Here is a 17,708-nt window from a genome sequence, read left to right as displayed (position 1 = left end):
TTAAAAGCACGGGAAATCTTGTGAAAATTGATGGCAAACTGAATGCAGCATGTTATCAGAAAATACAGGCGGACAATTTGCATTCTTCTGCACAAAAGATGTGTATGGGATGCTCTTGGACTTCCCAGAACATCAATGGCCCTAAGCATAAGGCCAAATTGATCCTTCAGTGGTTACAGCAGAAAAAGGTGAAGGTTCTTTACTGACCATCACAGACTTAATATCATTGAGCCACTCTGAGGGAGATCTCAAACGTGCAGTTCAAGCAAGATGACCAAATACTGTGCATGACCTGGAGGCATTCTGCCAAGATGAACGGCAACATTACCAATTGCAAGAGTTTGGGGCCTCAAAGACGACTATTACAAAAGACCGCATCAATGTCATCGATGCTAAAGAGAGCAATACACAGGATTATGAACTAATAAAAAAATGTGCTTTGCCTGCTCACTTTTTCTTTAAAAATGGTACATAGTATTACCAATTCTGTAAAGGGAGGCAAACTTTTGCGCACAACTGCATACATATATATATATAATGCAGCAAGTGCACTCGATGGGATTTACAACAGGAGGAATTTACCAGCACGGCTTAATCAATGTCAAGATTGTGGTGAACTCAACCTTTCTAAAGACACCTTCATGAGAAAGCGGGCTGTGCCATGTTGGAAAATTCCTCCTGCTGTAAGGCCCCTTTCACATGGGCGTTCCATTTTTTCCAACAGTTCAGTCACGTTTTTTTCCAAAAAAAACCAGATCAGTTCACATCAGTTTTTCATCCGTTTTTTCATGTTTACATCAGTTTTTTTTGTTTATTATTATTATACAGGATTTATATAGCGCCAACAGTTTGCTCAGTGCTTTACGAAATGAAGGAAGACATTCCAGTTACAATACCATTTGATACAAGAGGAAACAGAGGGCCCTGATCGTTAGATCTTACAATCTAGGAGGAAGGGTTGAGTGATACAAAAGGTAATAGCTGTGGGGGGATGAGCTGATGGACGAAATAAATGGCAGTTTACTAGTTAGAAGCAGGATCGGTTTCTTTAAAGAGAAAGGTTTTCAGGGATTGTCTAAAGGTGGATAGATTAGGATAGATAGCCAGACAAATCGGGGTAGGGAGTTCCACAGGATTGGAGAAGTTCGGGAGAAGTCCTGGAGGTGAGCATGGGAGAAGGTGAGATGGGAACTAGAGAGCAAAAGGTCTTAGGAGGATTGAAGAGAGCGGTTTGGTTGATATTTTGAGACCAGGTTGGTGATGTGGCTGGGGGCAGAGTTGTGGATGGCTTAGTTTATATGCATTTTTCGTCCGTTGACATCTGTTTTCGTCCGTTCCGGTTTTAACGGAAGAAAAATAGGGGTTTCTTCCGTCCAAAAAAATGGATGTTAACGGATGTGGACAATAATGGATGTAAACAGATAATCATCCAATTACATCCATTAGTTCATAGAAATACATGGACAATGGACAGATGAAAACGGCCATATGGAACGCTCGTGTGAAAGGGGTCTAAGTCCTGTTGAGTCCACCTATTGCCTACTACATATTCTACAATAAATACTTTTTTCATCCATTGCACCTGGGTCAATACCCCTACAAGTGTGTGTGGTGGCCCAGCTCTACACTGCCTATATATACATATTTAGCAATAATGGCAATAAGCAGATATGTATGAATTATTATTAATAATGTACACAGAATACCTGTCACACCTGTATCACCTGCATTCTTTCTCCCCGGAACCCGATCTGCTCTGCTCTGTTCCCGGGCGGGAGATGTTTTGGGTTGCACCCGCATTACACTCTGTAGTGTGTCGCTGCGAATTCCTTCCCCCTTTCCTCTCCTGTGCACGCTGCGGGCGGAAGAAGCCGGTGTTGGGTGTCCTGCTGCCTTCGCCATGACTAAGGAGGAGAACACGGGGTAAGAGGGGCTCATTGTCACCCCAGACACGGGCGGTGTGTGTGTGGGTGACCTCGGCGGGGGGCTGGGTGTTCTGCGACTTGTAGTGCCTCAGGCGCTACCGCTGTTTCCGGGTCTGCCTGAGAGAGAGAGTTCTTCACATTGCAGCCTTCGTTCTGGGAGTTATAGAAGTGTCATGTCTGTTGTGTCAGTCTATGTGAAGGGGAAAAAGTTTTTTTTTTCTTTTCATTTTTTGGTATTATTACTTTTATTATTATTAGCTTTTCTATTACTTTTTTTTAGTTTTGAATAGTGTGTGGAAGATTTATAACCCCCTGCTAGTGTTTTTTTTTGTCTGTCTCTTTAGGGGAGATTTCCCTTCACTTCCTGTGCCAGAGACACAACAGGAAGTGACGGAGTTTTCCAATGAGAGCCGTATTCCTCCTCTCAGGCTGGCGGTCATTTCCAAATCAGCATACGTCAATGCACAATATACCGCACTCATTGCTTTCTTTTTTTTTTCTACTATTTTGGTTGCATTTCAGTGCTACTGATCTCCTCCAGCCCGTTTGCAGCCACTTCCCATCCACATGTACTCCAGTGAAGGCTTCGTGCCGTTTCTCAGGCGGGGCTTCCTAATGGTGACAGAATTGAACCGTGGCTTGTAATGCGTGTTGAAACAGCCACATGCATGGGGACAGGGTGACAACCGCTGGGAGACAGGGACAGAATGTTGTCAAACAACAAAACAGAAAAATTTGCAGCTCAACCTGCCAGCCAGCTTGTATAGAATCCGAATTAACCTGTCTAAGGGCTCGTTCACACTTGGCTGTTTTACCAACGCTTGCCAAACGCCCCTTTAGCGGTTGGCAAGCGTTGGTCCGGCGTTTGCGGAGCATTTTTTAACGCTCGGCAAACGCCGCATGCGCGGTTTAGCGGCGGTTGTAGGCGTTTGCTGAGCGTTAAAAACGCCCCACAAGCGCCTATAATGCAGTTTGAATGGTGTTACCGCTCTGCAAACGCCAGCCGGGCGTTTGCGGAGCGGCACCATGGACTAGAATAGGAGGCTTCAACGCCTCCTGACTCGACCAGAGGCGTCCGTTTTGCCGCGACACAAACGCTCCCGTTAGAACAGCACCATGTGCTGTAATGTGCAGGAATTGGCAGGTAAAAACGCTTCCCAAACGCCTCTCTGCCGCCTGCACACAGCGCTAGTGTGAACGTAGCCTAACAGTATGCGTTAAAAACAGGGGTTTAGTTAGCACACATTTGCAAACACATGCGTATGCTACAGAGCCTCGTCACGGCCCCCCGATAATCTGTAGTCCTAACTCTACAATGTTAAGAGCCCCCATAGTAGAGGCACATGTATTTAATGGATAGACCAAGGGCAGGTGGACCTGAGGGAGCCCACCCCTTCTTGAGGCTAGGTTCACATATGTGCGGGTGGTGCCGCTGCGGAACCAAACGAAAATCCATGCAGGCGGACCCGCGGGTTGGTGCCAGTAGTTCTAATGGCACGCCGCCCACACTGGAAAACGCAACCGTACTGGGAACTGAGGTTCCTGTGTGGGATGCGTTTTCAGAAGAAGTGCAGGGACTTCTTCCCTGTGTGGCACGGGGGTCCATTCAAATAAATGGGCTCTTGTGCCTGCGCCAAACGCAGCCCACATGGCCGCATATATGTGCACCAGGGCTGAAGGTACAAGAGCGCACTGGACACCCAGCATGTAGCACAATGGCAGCCAAGGTGTGCAGCGTGCCCCCCACCAATAAATCAACAGTACAAAAAATGGCTGCTGCCCCAGTCTATAACTGTCCTTCACAGCAAGGAGCACATGGACGGGCGACGCATGCCAAACAACAAAGCAGGAAAATTCTCAGCGCAACTTGCCAGCCAGCTTGAAAACAAACCGAATTAAAGCGGAGCTCCACCCAAAAGGGGAAGTTCCGCCTTAAGGACTGCTCCCCATTAAGGATTGGCACCTTTGGGGGTCGAGGGGGAGTAGGTACCCGAAATTGGTATGTACCCCCTCCCACTTCCGGCAGCGATCGGAAGCGGAAGGTGTCCTCCCTCCCGTCTTTTGGGACACGTGACAGGTCTCAGAAGACTGCAGGACCATTCATGAAGAGCAGCGCTACTTGCGCATGCGCAGTGGGTATCCGACTATGAAGCCGCAAGCTATCACAGCCGGGTGCCCACACTGAACATGCCGGCCTCCTGGAATACAGGACGGCCGGTGAAATGGACTGCGGGGGGCACACAGCGGGACGGAGGGACAGGTAAGTGGCTGTTTTTTAAAAGTCAGCAGCTACAGTTTTTGTAGCTGCTGATTTTTATTCTTTGACAGAGTGAGCGGAACACCGCTTTAACCTGTCTAGCACCTACAGGAGGAGTTGTGATTGGAGATTAGGAGTCTCTCTACCTTGAGCAGCAGTAAACATATACTAGTTCTAGTGACCTGGGGGACCCCAATGGATTCCCTTAATTTGGGATTTCCTCTCACTTCCAGTTTGGCTTTGGGACAGGAGGTAAAGGGAAATCTCCCCAATGGGACACATATGGTGAAAAAAAAAAAACCTGACGGGTTATAACCCTCCATTTGGCAAAACAAAGTTTGCCTTTAGTTCTATTTTAACTTAGCCAGTAAAGTGATTGTTTAAAACCAGGGTGTCAAACTCAACTTTCATTTTGGGCTGCATCAGCTATGTGGTTTTCATGAAAGGGCCGGCTGTATCTGTAAGACTAGATGTCCATAGCACCCCCACCCTCATCAGGTGCCAAGAGACCCCCACTATCAAAAGTCACGAGTCCCCCAGCCTCCTTTACCTTGTGTTGCTACTGTTAAGAAGCTGGGGGCAGAAATGCAGGGTCTGGAGGAGGACCAGAGGAGGGCTGGAGTCTACTGAATGCTGAGGCCAGGGGAGGTGGAGATGAGGGGGTACCGCAGCTGCAAAGGGGGCGCAGGGTTTTTAGGTGGAGTTTTGTCCTCTTCTCTGCTGTCAACTGCTGAGACAAGGTGGGAGCAGAGACAAGGAGGTGCCACAGCTGCTGGAAAGCTGCGAGGGCCACATGGAAAGGCCTGGCGAGCCGGATTCGGCCCACAGGCCTTGTGTTTGACACATGTGGTTTGAAGTATAAATAAAGGTAACTTTTTTTTTTTTTGGAGAGGGGTTAGAACATCTGTCAGGTTTTTATTGCTGTCTGTACCCCCAGAAATTTGCCTTCTCTGTTTTGTTTACTGTCCACACTAAAAGTGAAAGTAAAATAAATTCCTGAATTTTGGGTTGTCCCTGGCATAGGAATAGAAGGGAAATCTTCCAATGGGGACACAAGTTCTGGTGACAACAATGGATTTCCTCTTACATCTGTTTTGGCTATGGGACAGGAACTGGCTGGGGCACAGATGGCATAAAATAACTGACAGGTTATAATCCGCCCGTACTTTATCCAAAATTTAAAAAAAAAGGTTTACCTATAGTTCCACTTTAAACCTATGGCTTACACAGCACAAAACTCTACTACTGCTATGTAAAAAAAGATGTTCCCTAAAGATATACTCCTGAAGCTGCATTCATTTGCTGGTTTATATGAGATTGTAGGAACGGGCTTTCCATGATCTCCAGCAGTCAGAAGTGTTAATCTGTGTCCAGGCTGGAAAGCAGAAGTGTCTGCTGGGTGTCAGGAAATCTGTACACAGGATTGCATCATGCGACAGAACCTTGTTCCTGTTACTTGTTCAATAAAGCTGTGCAGAGTGCAGTGAAATTATGCAATCTTTGTCAGCAAAAGGTGACTTCTGATTGGATGCTGCTGGTTACGTTACTGACTATAAAAAGTTATATATCTCATATATATATATATTCATACTATAGGTGCAGTTCACAAAGGATCCTTATTACCAGTTATGTGACTGTCCAACTCTAACTGGACTCAGCTGAGAACAACTGTCACTTCATTGAAAAAAAGGAAACACCTTGTCCTGCTGTTTTACCTTTCAGATTAAAGCCCTGGTCTACACTGAATGCAACTTTGAAATTGTGCTACTTCATTTGAAGTAGTTTGATTTCAAAGCTGCAGATCAGTGCAATTTGTATCTCCGATTTCACTGCGGCTTGCAACTTCATTTAACAGAAGTCGATGAAAGTTGCAATGAAATTGGAAAAAAGTAGTGCAGGAACTATTTCTGAAATCGCGATACTTCAAATCACACTTTCACACCTATGCAGGTTGCGTTTGAGCCATTTCTGCATTGCGTTTTATGTTGCATTTTGCAGCTGCGTTTTTGACTCATTTTGCGGGGTTTTTTTTTTTTTCACTTTTTTTTTCTGTTTTTCTTGTTAGGCAGATTTAAAATGTAAAATGCAGCAAAAACGCAATAAATGTTTTTCTGCAGAGCTTCCATTTAAGTCTATTGAACCAAATACGCAACTTTTTGCATTAAAAAAAAGTACCAGACCCTTTCCAAAAAACACACCGGGTCAAAACACGGAGATGTAAACGTGTCCCATAGGAAATTATGTTAAAATGACCTTAGATTGTACGTCCTTTGGGGGTTAGGGACTGATGTGAATGTACAATATATATGTAAAGTGCTGCGTAAATGGATGGCGCTATATAAGGACCTGAAATAAATAAATGGACTGTTTCAGCAAAATGCTGCAGAAAACGGTTAGGTGTGAACCTAGGGTGAGTCAGTACCTTAGAAATATATTAAATGCGATTTCAGGTGCAATTTGTAAATTACATGTCGCACCTGAAGTCGCACTGGTGTGAACCAGGGCTATGGGTCCATTTATACCAGCTAACGGTGTGCAGTCCAGTGGGAATGGCTGCTATGTATTGCACCACCACCTTCTTTTTTTTTTTTAACGTACTTTATTGAACGGCACAGGGACATTTCATTAAAGTGTTACTAAACCCTGGACCCTGCATTCACTATATCTGGTCTCCCCGGACCCCGCATTCACTATATCCGGTCTCTCCGGACCCCGCATTCACTATATCCGGTCTCCCCGGACCCCGCATTCACTATATCCGGTCTCCCCGGACCCCGCATTCACTATATCCGGTCTCCCCGGACCCCGCATTCACTATATCCGGTCTCCCCGGACCCCGCATTCACTATATCCGGTCTCCCCGGACCCCGCATTCACTATATCCGGTCTCCCCGGACCCCGCATTCACTATATCTGGTCTCCCCGGACCCCGCATTCACTATATCTGGTCTCCCCGGACCCCGCATTCACTATATCTGGTCTCCCCGGACCCCGCATTCACTATATCTGGTCTCCCCGGACCCCGCATTCACTGTATCTGGTCTCCCCGGACCCCGCATTCACTGTATCTGGTCTCCCCGGACCCCGCATTCACTGTATCTGGTCTCCCCGGACCCCGCATTCACTGTATCTGGTCTCCCCGGACCCCGCATTCACTGTATCTGGTCTCCCCGGACCCCGCATTCACTGTATCTGGTCTCCCCGGACCCCGCATTCACTGTATCTGGTCTCCCCGGACCCCGCATTCACTGTATCTGGTCTCCCCGGACCCCGCATTCACTGTATCTGGTCTCCCCGGACCCCGCATTCACTGTATCTGGTCTCCCCGGACCCCGCATTCACTGTATCTGGTCTCCCCGGACCCCGCATTCACTGTATCTGGTCTCCCCGGACCCCGCATTCACTGTATCTGGTCTCCCCGGACCCCGCATTCACTGTATCTGGTCTCCCCGGACCCCGCATTCACTGTATCTGGTCTCCCCGGACCCCGCATTCACTGTATCTGGTCTCCCCGGACCCCGCATTCACTATATCTGGTCTCCCCGGACCCCGCATTCACTATATCTGGTCTCCCCGGACCCCGCATTCACTATATCTGGTCTCCCCGGACCCCGCATTCACTATATCCGGTCTCCCCGGACCCCGCATTCACTATATCTGGTCTCCCAGGATCCTGCATTCACTATATCTGGTCTCCTCGGACCCCGCATTCACTATATCTGGTCTCCCCGGACCCCGCATTCACTGTATCTGGTCTCCCCGGACCCCGCATTCACTGTATCTGGTCTCCCCGGACCCCGCATTCACTGTATCTGGTCTCCCCGGACCCCGCATTCACTGTATCTGGTCTCCCCGGACCCCGCATTCACTGTATCTGGTCTCCCCGGACCCCGCATTCACTGTATCTGGTCTCCCCGGACCCCGCATTCACTGTATCTGGTCTCCCCGGACCCCGCATTCACTGTATCTGGTCTCCCCGGACCCCGCATTCACTGTATCTGGTCTCCCCGGACCCCGCATTCACTGTATCTGGTCTCCCCGGACCCCGCATTCACTGTATCTGGTCTCCCCGGACCCCGCATTCACTGTATCTGGTCTCCCCGGACCCCGCATTCACTGTATCTGGTCTCCCCGGACCCCGCATTCACTGTATCTGGTCTCCCCGGACCCCGCATTCACTGTATCTGGTCTCCCCGGACCCCGCATTCACTGTATCTGGTCTCCCCGGACCCCGCATTCACTGTATCTGGTCTCCCCGGACCCCGCATTCACTGTATCTGGTCTCCCCGGACCCCGCATTCACTGTATCTGGTCTCCCCGGACCCCGCATTCACTGTATCTGGTCTCCCCGGACCCCGTATTCACTATATCTGGTCTCCCCGGACCCCGCATTCACTGTATCTGGTCTCCCCGGACCCCGCATTCACTATATCTGGTCTCCCCGGACCCCGCATTCACTATATCCGGTCTCCCCGGACCCCGCATTCCCTATATCCGGTCTCCCCGGACCCCGCATTCCCTATATCCGGTCTCCCCGGACCCCGCATTCCCTATATCCGGTCTCCCCGGACCCCGCATTCCCTATATCCGGTCTCCCCGGACCCCGCATTCCCTATATCCGGTCTCCCCGGACCCCGCATTCCCTATATCCGGTCTCCCCGGACCCTGCATTCACTATATCCGGTCTCCCCGGACCCCGCATTCCCTATATCCGGTCTCCCCGGACCCCGCATTCACTATATCCGGTCTCCCAGGACCCCGCATTAACTATATCCGGTCTCTCCGGACCCTGCATTCACTATATCTGGTCTCCCCGGACCCTGCATTCACTATATCTGGTCTCCCCGGACCCTGCATTCACTATATCTGGTCTCCCAGGATCCTGCATTCACTGTATCCGGTCTCCTCGGACCCTGCATTCACTATATCCGGTCTCCCCGGACCCTGCATTCACTATATCTGGTCTCCCAGGATCCTGCATTCACTATACCTGGTCTCCCAGGACCCTGCATTCACTATATCCGGTCTCCCCGGACCCTGCATTCACTATATCCGCTCTCCCCGGACCCTGCATTCACTATATCTGGTCTCCCCGGACCCTGCATTCACTATATCTGGTCTCCCAGGACCCTGCATTCACTATATCTGGTCTCCCACAGTACACAGAACATGGAAATACAATTATTTTAGTAAATATAAACTGCTAAATACCTTTCCTCATCAGCAGTACATAGCAGTCTTGTGACTTCTATCAGTGTCCAGCAGAGCAGTGGTTACAGCTTGTAGGAGGAGTTTTCATTCTTCTCTAGGAGGATGCAGAAACCCTGACCTGTGTCTGGAGAGTGCTGATTGGCCCTGTGCTGATCACATGTAGTCTCCCAAGAAAAGCAAACAACTCCGTAGCAATACACAGCAAACGGAGCATATGCAACTTGCCCCCGAGCCTCTGTTTTATCAGGAGATATTTAGGAGACACTGGAAGAAGGGGAGGATCAGAAAATACAGGATCAAGCATGCACTACTTTTTTTTTTTTTTTTTTCATCGCACCGTGCCCGCACACCACCGCAATGCAGTGATGTGAATCGAGCAGAAAGGAGCCAAGGCATTTTGCCTCGTCATGTGGTGGGACTGCGCTGGAATAACCGCTCATCACAGTCTTACTGCATCTGGTGTGAATTGGCCCTAAAAGGCTTAGTCCACATCTTTCAAAAATCCATCCGCTTTAAAGTGGCTCTAAAGGCTTTTTTTTTCTAAAACGACAAACATGTTACATTTCTCTGCTATGTGCAACATTATTCATACGTGCAGCAGCCCTTGCTGCCTCTTCGACAAGCGATCCATGGTGGGACATGTTTTAGAGGCAGTTTTAACCCTGTAACCCATGCACTGCCCTGCAACTGAGTGCGTTACACGTAGCTGCGCGGTGGCTCCATACGATGAAAGTCGTTGTAAAGCTTTGTGTTTTTTTTTTTTTCTTTATTAAAATAACAAACATGTCATACCCCCCTGCTCTGTGTAGTGGTTTTGCACAGAGCAGCCCTGATCCTCTTCTTCTCGGGCTCCCCACTGACAGTCCTGGCACCTCCCCCCGCCGAGCGCCCCCATAGCAAGCATGTCCTGACTAGCCCTGTATGTTCATAAGACATACAGAATGCAGCTTAGCCTGGCCTCCTGCCCCTTCCTCACTGGCCGTGATTGACAGCAGTAGGAACCAATGCCTTCTGCTGCTGTGTCTCAGCCAGTGAGGAGAGAGAGACCCGGGAAAGCCGAGGCTCTGTGCACATTGCTGGATCGCAATTGGGCTCAGGTAAGTATCGGGGGATCTTGGGGGGAGCTGCACACTGAAGATTTTTACCTTCTTGCAAAGAATTCATGAAGGTAAAAAACTTTTAATTGATTGTGTTTGGCGCCAGTACCACCTGCTGAATGCGACATCCTGTTTAGTTTGTGCTTTTTCCTTTTTTTTTTTTTTTTTAGGTGGGTGGTAAAACTGCAGCTCAGCTGCTTGCTTTTACCACTCCCTGGCTGCCTGTGTGAATGAGCCCTAAATGTGGGGTAACCATGAACATGGTCACACCGTATGCATTGGGCTGCATTGGACAGCATGCTTAAAGTGGAGTTCCACTCACCCTGTCAAAAGATAAAAGTCAGCAGCTACAAAAACTGTAGCTGCTGACTTTTAAAAAACAGCCACTTACCTGTCCCTCGGTGTGTCCCCCGCAGCCCGTTTCACTAGCCGTCCTGTATTCCAGGAGGCCGGCATCTTCTGTGTGGGTACCCGGCTTTGCAGCTTCACAGCTGGGTACCCACTGCGCATGCGCAAGCTGCGCTTTGCTTCATGAATGGTCCTGTAGTCTGAAGGGACCTGTCTTGTGTCCCAAAAGACTACAGGGAGGGAGGACATCTTCTGCTTGGCGATCGAACTGGAAGTGGGAGCGGGTACCTGTCACATTCAGGAACCCGCTCCCCAAAGCTGCCAATCCTTAATGGGGAGTGGGGGAGCAGTCCTTAAAGCGGAATGTCCCCTTTTGGGTGGAGCTCCGCTTTAAAGCAGCCCAATGCATAAACAAGGCAATTTGCCTCATTTCCTTTTGTGTTCCATTCACACCACTGAAAAAAATAACAAAGACCATACACTGCTGTTTTTCAGCACAGCATGCTGGGATTTCACTACTCTGCATTATACTGCCCAAAATATAGATAAATGGGATGTAACATTCCAATAAAGGTAAACAGAGGTAAACAGTGGATGTGCTGTAATCAGTGCATTGCCCTGTCCCTTGTACCATGCTCTCTGGTAGCCTCACTGTTGTGTAAATGGGCTGTAATGTCAGTGCTGCCTGAGTGTGTGTTACACATTCTGTAGGTGATTGACAGTGACACATGTTGTGTTACTCATTGTGGCGTCACCCCCTGATCGGCTCATTATGGTCATCTTAGATTAGTAATCTCATATTCAGCAGTTGATGAGTCACGTGTCATTGACTAACTTCTGTCTCTTAAGTCTCCCATATGGATTTGTGTTTTGAAGTGTCATGTAAAGATGGGTTCAAGTCATAATTCACTGGAGACTCCGTAGATGTGAGGATGGGATCTGCCAGACCTGACAGCTGTCTTCCTGCTTATAGGACACACTCCTCATCATCGCCGCTCTGGGAATTTGCATACGTATGGTAATACCACAGCGGCTATAATTAACTAGGGAGATCCGAGTTTTCTTTCTTCAAAGTGCTGAAACGTCTAAAACATTGACTTCGCTCATCCTACAAACTCTACAGACCGAGGAATATGTCTGGGCTTGGCACGTCAGTGGACTTACCAGGGCTCAAAAAAAAATAAAAGAAACAAATACAGTTGGCGCGTGACTTCTGTAATTGGCAAATTTGAGGAATGTTGGGTGTCCTAATTAGGGATCATTTACACGGGCTGCCAGGGACTAGTAAAATCAGTGGAGCCACAGTTTTACTGCCCCTCAACCTCTCACTTAGTGATTGTAAAGGCAGATATATTTTTTTTTTAACATAAAATGTCATATGTACTTGCGCTGTGCAGTGGTTTTGCACAGAGCAGCCCTGATCCACCTCTTCTGGGGTCCCCCGCTGGTGCTTCTGACTCCTCCCCACTGCCGTGTGCTCCCACAGCAAGCAGCTTGCTATTGGGGCACCTAAGCAGGCTCGCTCCCGAGCTGCTACTCTGTGTATCCATTTACACAGGAAATTCTGAAGGGCCCTCTGCACTCTGGTATATACCCTTTCCAGCAGACTTTGCAATAAAAAAAAAAGGATATTTAGTTCACAGATATTGCAATACATGTTTAGGCTGGCCAACTGCGTCAACGTAATCCCTCTATGGCACGGGTGTCAAACTGGTGGCCCTCCAGCTGTTGTCAGACTACAAGTCCCATGAGGCATTTCAAGATTGACAGTTACAAGCGTGACTCCCAAAGGCAGAGACCTGATGGGACTTGTAGTGTCGCAACAGCTGCCAGTTTGACACCCCTGTACTATGGCCAGTCCTTCTCTGCCTATGCAAATGCTACTGTGGACACAATGCCATTCACACACATACGCAGCTCAGCCCCGCCCCCCCCATTTTCTCCTAATTGGCTCACTGGCTGTGATTGACAGTTGTGGGAACCAGTGGTTCCTGCTGCTGTCTTAGCCAACGAGGAGGGAGACACCCAGGACAGCCAAGGCTCTCGTGCACAGCACTAAATAGAGATGGGGCTCAGGTAAGTATTAGGGGGGCTGGGTAGGGGTGCTGAACACAGAAGTTTTTTTTTTTTTTACCTTAATGCATGAAGTTAAAAAACCTCCAGCCACATTAAAGAAAGTCTTTCAGCCATTCTGGGCTCTACTCATGCTGCGGTCATGATGCTTTTTGAAGTTAACTGCATTTTACTACCAAACACAACCTATTTAAGCATATGGGGCTGCACAACAATAGGGAAGGGTTAAAACAGGCGGTGAGGAGGCACCATATTGTTCCGTCACCACCCTATGAAAAGTGATCCACTGTGGCAAGGGCTGCATCACGTGTGCACAAGCCCCAGGGCTCTTGCACACAGGTCCAAAAAAATCCATGATTTTAGGTGTTCAGGCATTTTTTTTTTTTACTGGTTTGAATGCAGCCCATTGCTTTTAATGGACCTGTACACACAGGTGTGTAAAATCAGTAAAGATGGCCATAGATGGATTGAGGGCCAATTCACACCAGGGCATTGATCTGCATTTTAGTGCAGCTGTAAAATGCAGATCGATAGAAGGACATCTGAAAAAACAATAATATGTAAAGTGTCCTACTCACACGATAACGCTGCGTTGACCTGCGTTGCACTAAAATGCATCATGTATGTAAGCGGATGTCACACACAATGCAAGGATATCCTGTGAAAATGCATTACGGTTTAACGCACGCTAAAATGCCTGTCAGCGGACATCAAAAATGTATCTCAACTAAAATGAATTGAAATGTTCGTCCATTTTCTGTACATTTTAGCACATGTCAGTGTGAATTGGCCCTTAATCTCAGCTGGTTCAGCAGGAACTGATCGAGATTCAAGCCATCTGTGGGTAAGCTGGTTTTGACTTCAGTACAACCAACCTATCTGAATATTTTCATGTGATCGCTGCCGCCAGCTATATTTATTTATTTCAGGTACTTATATAGCGCTGTTCATTTACACAGCACTTTACATATATATTGTACATTCACATCAGTCCCTAACCCTCAAGGGGTGTACAATCTAAGGTCCATAACTCACATTCATACATACACATACTAGGGACAATTTAGACAGGAGCCAATTAACCTACCAGCATGTCTTTGGAGTGTGGGAGGAAACCGGAGTACCCGGAGGAAACCCACGCAGGCACAGGGAGAACATGCAAACTCCCAGCAGGTGGTGCCGTGGTTGGGATTCGAACCAACGACCCTAGTACTGCCAGGTGGAAGTGCTAACCACGTAGCCACTGTGCTGCCCATATATAGAAGTAGCTCTTCTGGAGGGAGTTCCCCAGCAACACTGAATATGTCAATGGTGGATTTGAGCAATTGGAAGAAAAGAAAATTGGAAGAAAAGAAAATTATTATTATACAGTATTTATAAAGCGCCAATAGTTCGCTCAGCGCTGTACATTACAAAGGGGGACAGAACATGTGACAGAACAATACCAATACAATGCAAAACATGAGGGGATCGAGGGGCCTGCTCCTTGGAGCTTACAATCTAGGAGGGAGGGGATGGTGGCACAGGAGGAGATAGCTGTGGGGGATGGGGTGGTAGGAAGAGCGGAGGAGGTCGGCAAGTTAGCAGGGGGTGGGGTAGGCTTCCCTGAAGAGATGGGTTTTTTTGAGGGTGCGCCTAAAGGAGAGGAGAGTAGGTGATAATCTGATGGATTGGGGCAGGGAGTTCCAGAGGATGGGTGACACCCTGGAGAAGTCCTGGAGGCAGGCATGAGAGGAGGAGACCAGGGAACTAGAGAGAAGGAGGTCTTGTGAGGAGCGGAGTGTGCGTGCTGGGCGGTACTTGGATATTAGGTCGGTGATGTAGTTCGGGCAGTATGGTGGACGGCTTTGTACGTCAGTGTTAGGATTTTGAATTTGATCCGCTGCGCAATCGGAAGCCAGTGGAGGGATTGGCAGAGGGAGGTGACGGAAACGGAGCGGTTGGAAAGGTGAATGAATCTGGCAGCCGTATTCAGGATGGACTGAAGAGGGGATAGCCAGCGGCGAGGCAGGCCAGTGAGGAGGGAGTTGCAGTAGTCGATAGGGGAAATCACGTGTTAATTGGTGTTCATTCACATCAATGCAGCTGAGCACGGAGAGATTTTGGGAAAAGGTTTCTATACTACTTTGGTGTGATTCCAGTGCGAAAATAGAAATATGATCAGCGTTGCATCCAAGTTCCATCCCAGCAGTACTACATCACCGTTCTAAAAGCTGGATCAAAATCATATCGCAGCAATGTGAACCTAGCCTTAGCCCTGGTTCACATATATGCGGGCTGCGTGTTGCGCAGGCACAAGAGCCCATTCATTTGAACGGACTCCTGTTCCCCAGGACATGCAGGGAAGAAGTCCCTGTACTTCTTTGTAAACCGCAGCCCGCTCGGGAACCTCGGTTCCCAGTTGTTTGCGATTTCCAGTGCGAACGGCGTGCCATTAGAAGTAATGGCACCCGCCTGCAGGACCGCATTCCTCTGTGCGGTGGGCGGTGGTGTGGCTGCACGGATTTTCATGCGGATCCGCAGTGACACCACCTGCACAGATGTGAACCTAGCCTTAGATCTGGTTCACATATATGTGGGCCGCGTTTTGCGCGGGCACAAGAGCCCATTCATTTGAATGGACTCCCGTGCCCCGGGACACGCAGGGAAGATGTCCCTGCACTTCTTTGGAAACCGCAGCCCGCACGGGAACCTCGGTTCCCAGTGCGGTTGCAATTTCCAGTGCGGGCGGCGTGCCATTAAAATTAATGGCACCCGCCCACGTATTTCTCTGTGCGGGTGGTGCGGCTGCACAGATTTTTGTGCGGATCCGCAGCGGCACCACCCGCACAGATGTGAACTTAGCCTTCGTGTTGCATAACTACAGCAGCAGAAAATCAGGTCCCCTGCCCTGCCAGACAGGAATGTATTGTGTGGCAGAGCTGTGTAAATCTAAAATAGATGGACAGAAATACAAACTGTTTGGCAGGTAAAGCAGCTCCCATATAGAAATGTCATGTGTGTATTTAGCTGTCTGCGTGGAGCTTGGCTTTAGATGTAACCACTCCAATGTGTACATATAGACAGCACACTACAGCTTTAAAGGAGCCTGTTTAGTTCAGAGGAGCGGTAATTCACAGACAAAAACAGCTTCCATCTGTTGTGTTTTCCCTTGTTGTTCCGTTGCACATGGCAGGTGTCGTAGTGTTGTGGGGTTATCAGGACTTCAGATTGAGAAGCTGTGGTTTACACATCAGCTTTCTTCTCCAGCTGCTGGCTGCAGACCCTCTTCCTCCTCCACTCAGGTCTGTGTGTTGTATGAGGAGTGACGTCACTGTGACACCTGAACCTTCTGCATTTCGGGGTCTTCAGATCGTCTTTTAATCAGTTTCATCACCTGGGTGCAGGCGCTGTGCTCTATTCCTCATTCTTCTTGTGGTTTTTGTGTTGTGACGCACAGTAAACAAAGCTTTCACTTTGGAAAGTGCTTAGAATTTAAAGGGCAATTGTAGGTTTATCATATTGTGTATCATGAGCTGCCCTCCTTGTCATTTAGGTTTGTAGACATACAGACCTGAGGTTCAGATATGACCCCGTTTCCATTATTGTTGGGAATAGGAAGGCTGTGTATTATTACTCTCTATGGACATGCGCTGTGCATGCATAGAAGAGCAGCTGTGCCCATACTCACCAGGGTGGATAAAAATCAATGAATTTTTTAAAAAAATCAGATTTTTTTTATTTAAATCGGATTTTTTTAAAATAAAATGCTTTTTGAGGAAAATATATTACCATCCAAAGGTTATTCCATCATGAAATAAAGATTAGTTTTTTAATTATGTAGAATAAGGCTGTATATGTTTAATTTTTTTGGTACATAAATTCCATGAATCCATTCACAATGTCATGCTCTTCCAGAGGTTTTTGTAAGATTATTGGGCAGTTTCTCTGCCTACAAGATATTATCACAGATGTTGGTTTACTTTTGCAGTTCTCAAAACTGTATTTGACTCAGCGGAGATCACATGCCTCTTCTTCACAGCAAAAATGTTATAACATGAACAGAGTTAAGAAAAAGACCTTCATCCTAACTTCTACAAACCTATGAATACAGAATCAACCCCTTCACTGCTAAGTTTCAAGAAGTTCAGTGAATAGAATAGAAACAATATTTTTCTGATTGTTTGGAGTGGAATAGATCTGCACCAGAAGAAAGTGAAACTAAGTGTGAGGAGGAAGGGGCTGACAGTCTAATTTTCTTAAAATATATATATTTTGTTTAGCCAAATTAGTTAACAAACATGGATGTTTAAGCAAATCACATATGCTGGAATGTTATTGTTTCAGATGAATAAATCTATTTAAATTGTTATTATTAAGATAATGATTATTCTTCTCCTTCCTAAGTACAACAGAAAAGTTGTCCAAATATGAATGATTAACCTATTAAACTGGGGATAAAAAAACTAATATGAAAAGTTGTTATTCTAAAAATCTTCATCTACTTGTATATTAAAGTTATACCAGCAAGAATTAGTCTTTATGTAGAAAACTAGGATTTAAATCAAGCCTTACTGACTAGTGATTTAATTCGTGATTTAAATCAAATCCACCCTGATACTCACACAGCCTGGCCCAGGGCAGTGGAACTGGGGTCAAGTCTGCATTTTTGCCTCCGTTTAATTTACATTACTAGCTTGGCCTTTGACAATGAGAGGTTTACGTTAAAGGGTTAACGCTGAACTTTGGGGACAAAAAAAATATTGATCCTTGCAGTGTGTCCCACTGTCAAAGCAAGAGTTAAGTATAAGTAAAGGC

General features: G+C 47.5%; 1 protein-coding gene across 1 annotated transcript in view; it reads left to right on the top strand.

Annotated features, from left to right (window-relative positions):
- Nucleotides 1–1,791: 1,791 nt before the first annotated feature.
- Nucleotides 1,792–17,708, top strand: part of DARS1 (aspartyl-tRNA synthetase 1) — a 181,025-nt gene continuing 165,108 nt past the window's right edge. Inside the window, exon 1 of the mRNA XM_089654055.1 lies at nucleotides 1,792–1,923. Coding sequence (XP_089510181.1) covers nucleotides 1,901–1,923 — 23 coding nt within the window. The 5' untranslated portion in view covers nucleotides 1,792–1,900. The remainder of the gene's footprint in view (nucleotides 1,924–17,708) is intronic.

The sequence above is a fragment of the Staurois parvus genome, unplaced genomic scaffold (genome assembly GCF_062004578.1).
Source record: "Staurois parvus isolate SC_StPar_1 unplaced genomic scaffold, SC_StPar_1.0 ptg000735l, whole genome shotgun sequence".
Taxonomy (NCBI): domain Eukaryota; kingdom Metazoa; phylum Chordata; class Amphibia; order Anura; family Ranidae; genus Staurois; species Staurois parvus.
The sequence above is the reverse complement of the archived record's forward strand: the minus strand, read 5'-3'. Positions and strand labels throughout refer to the sequence as shown.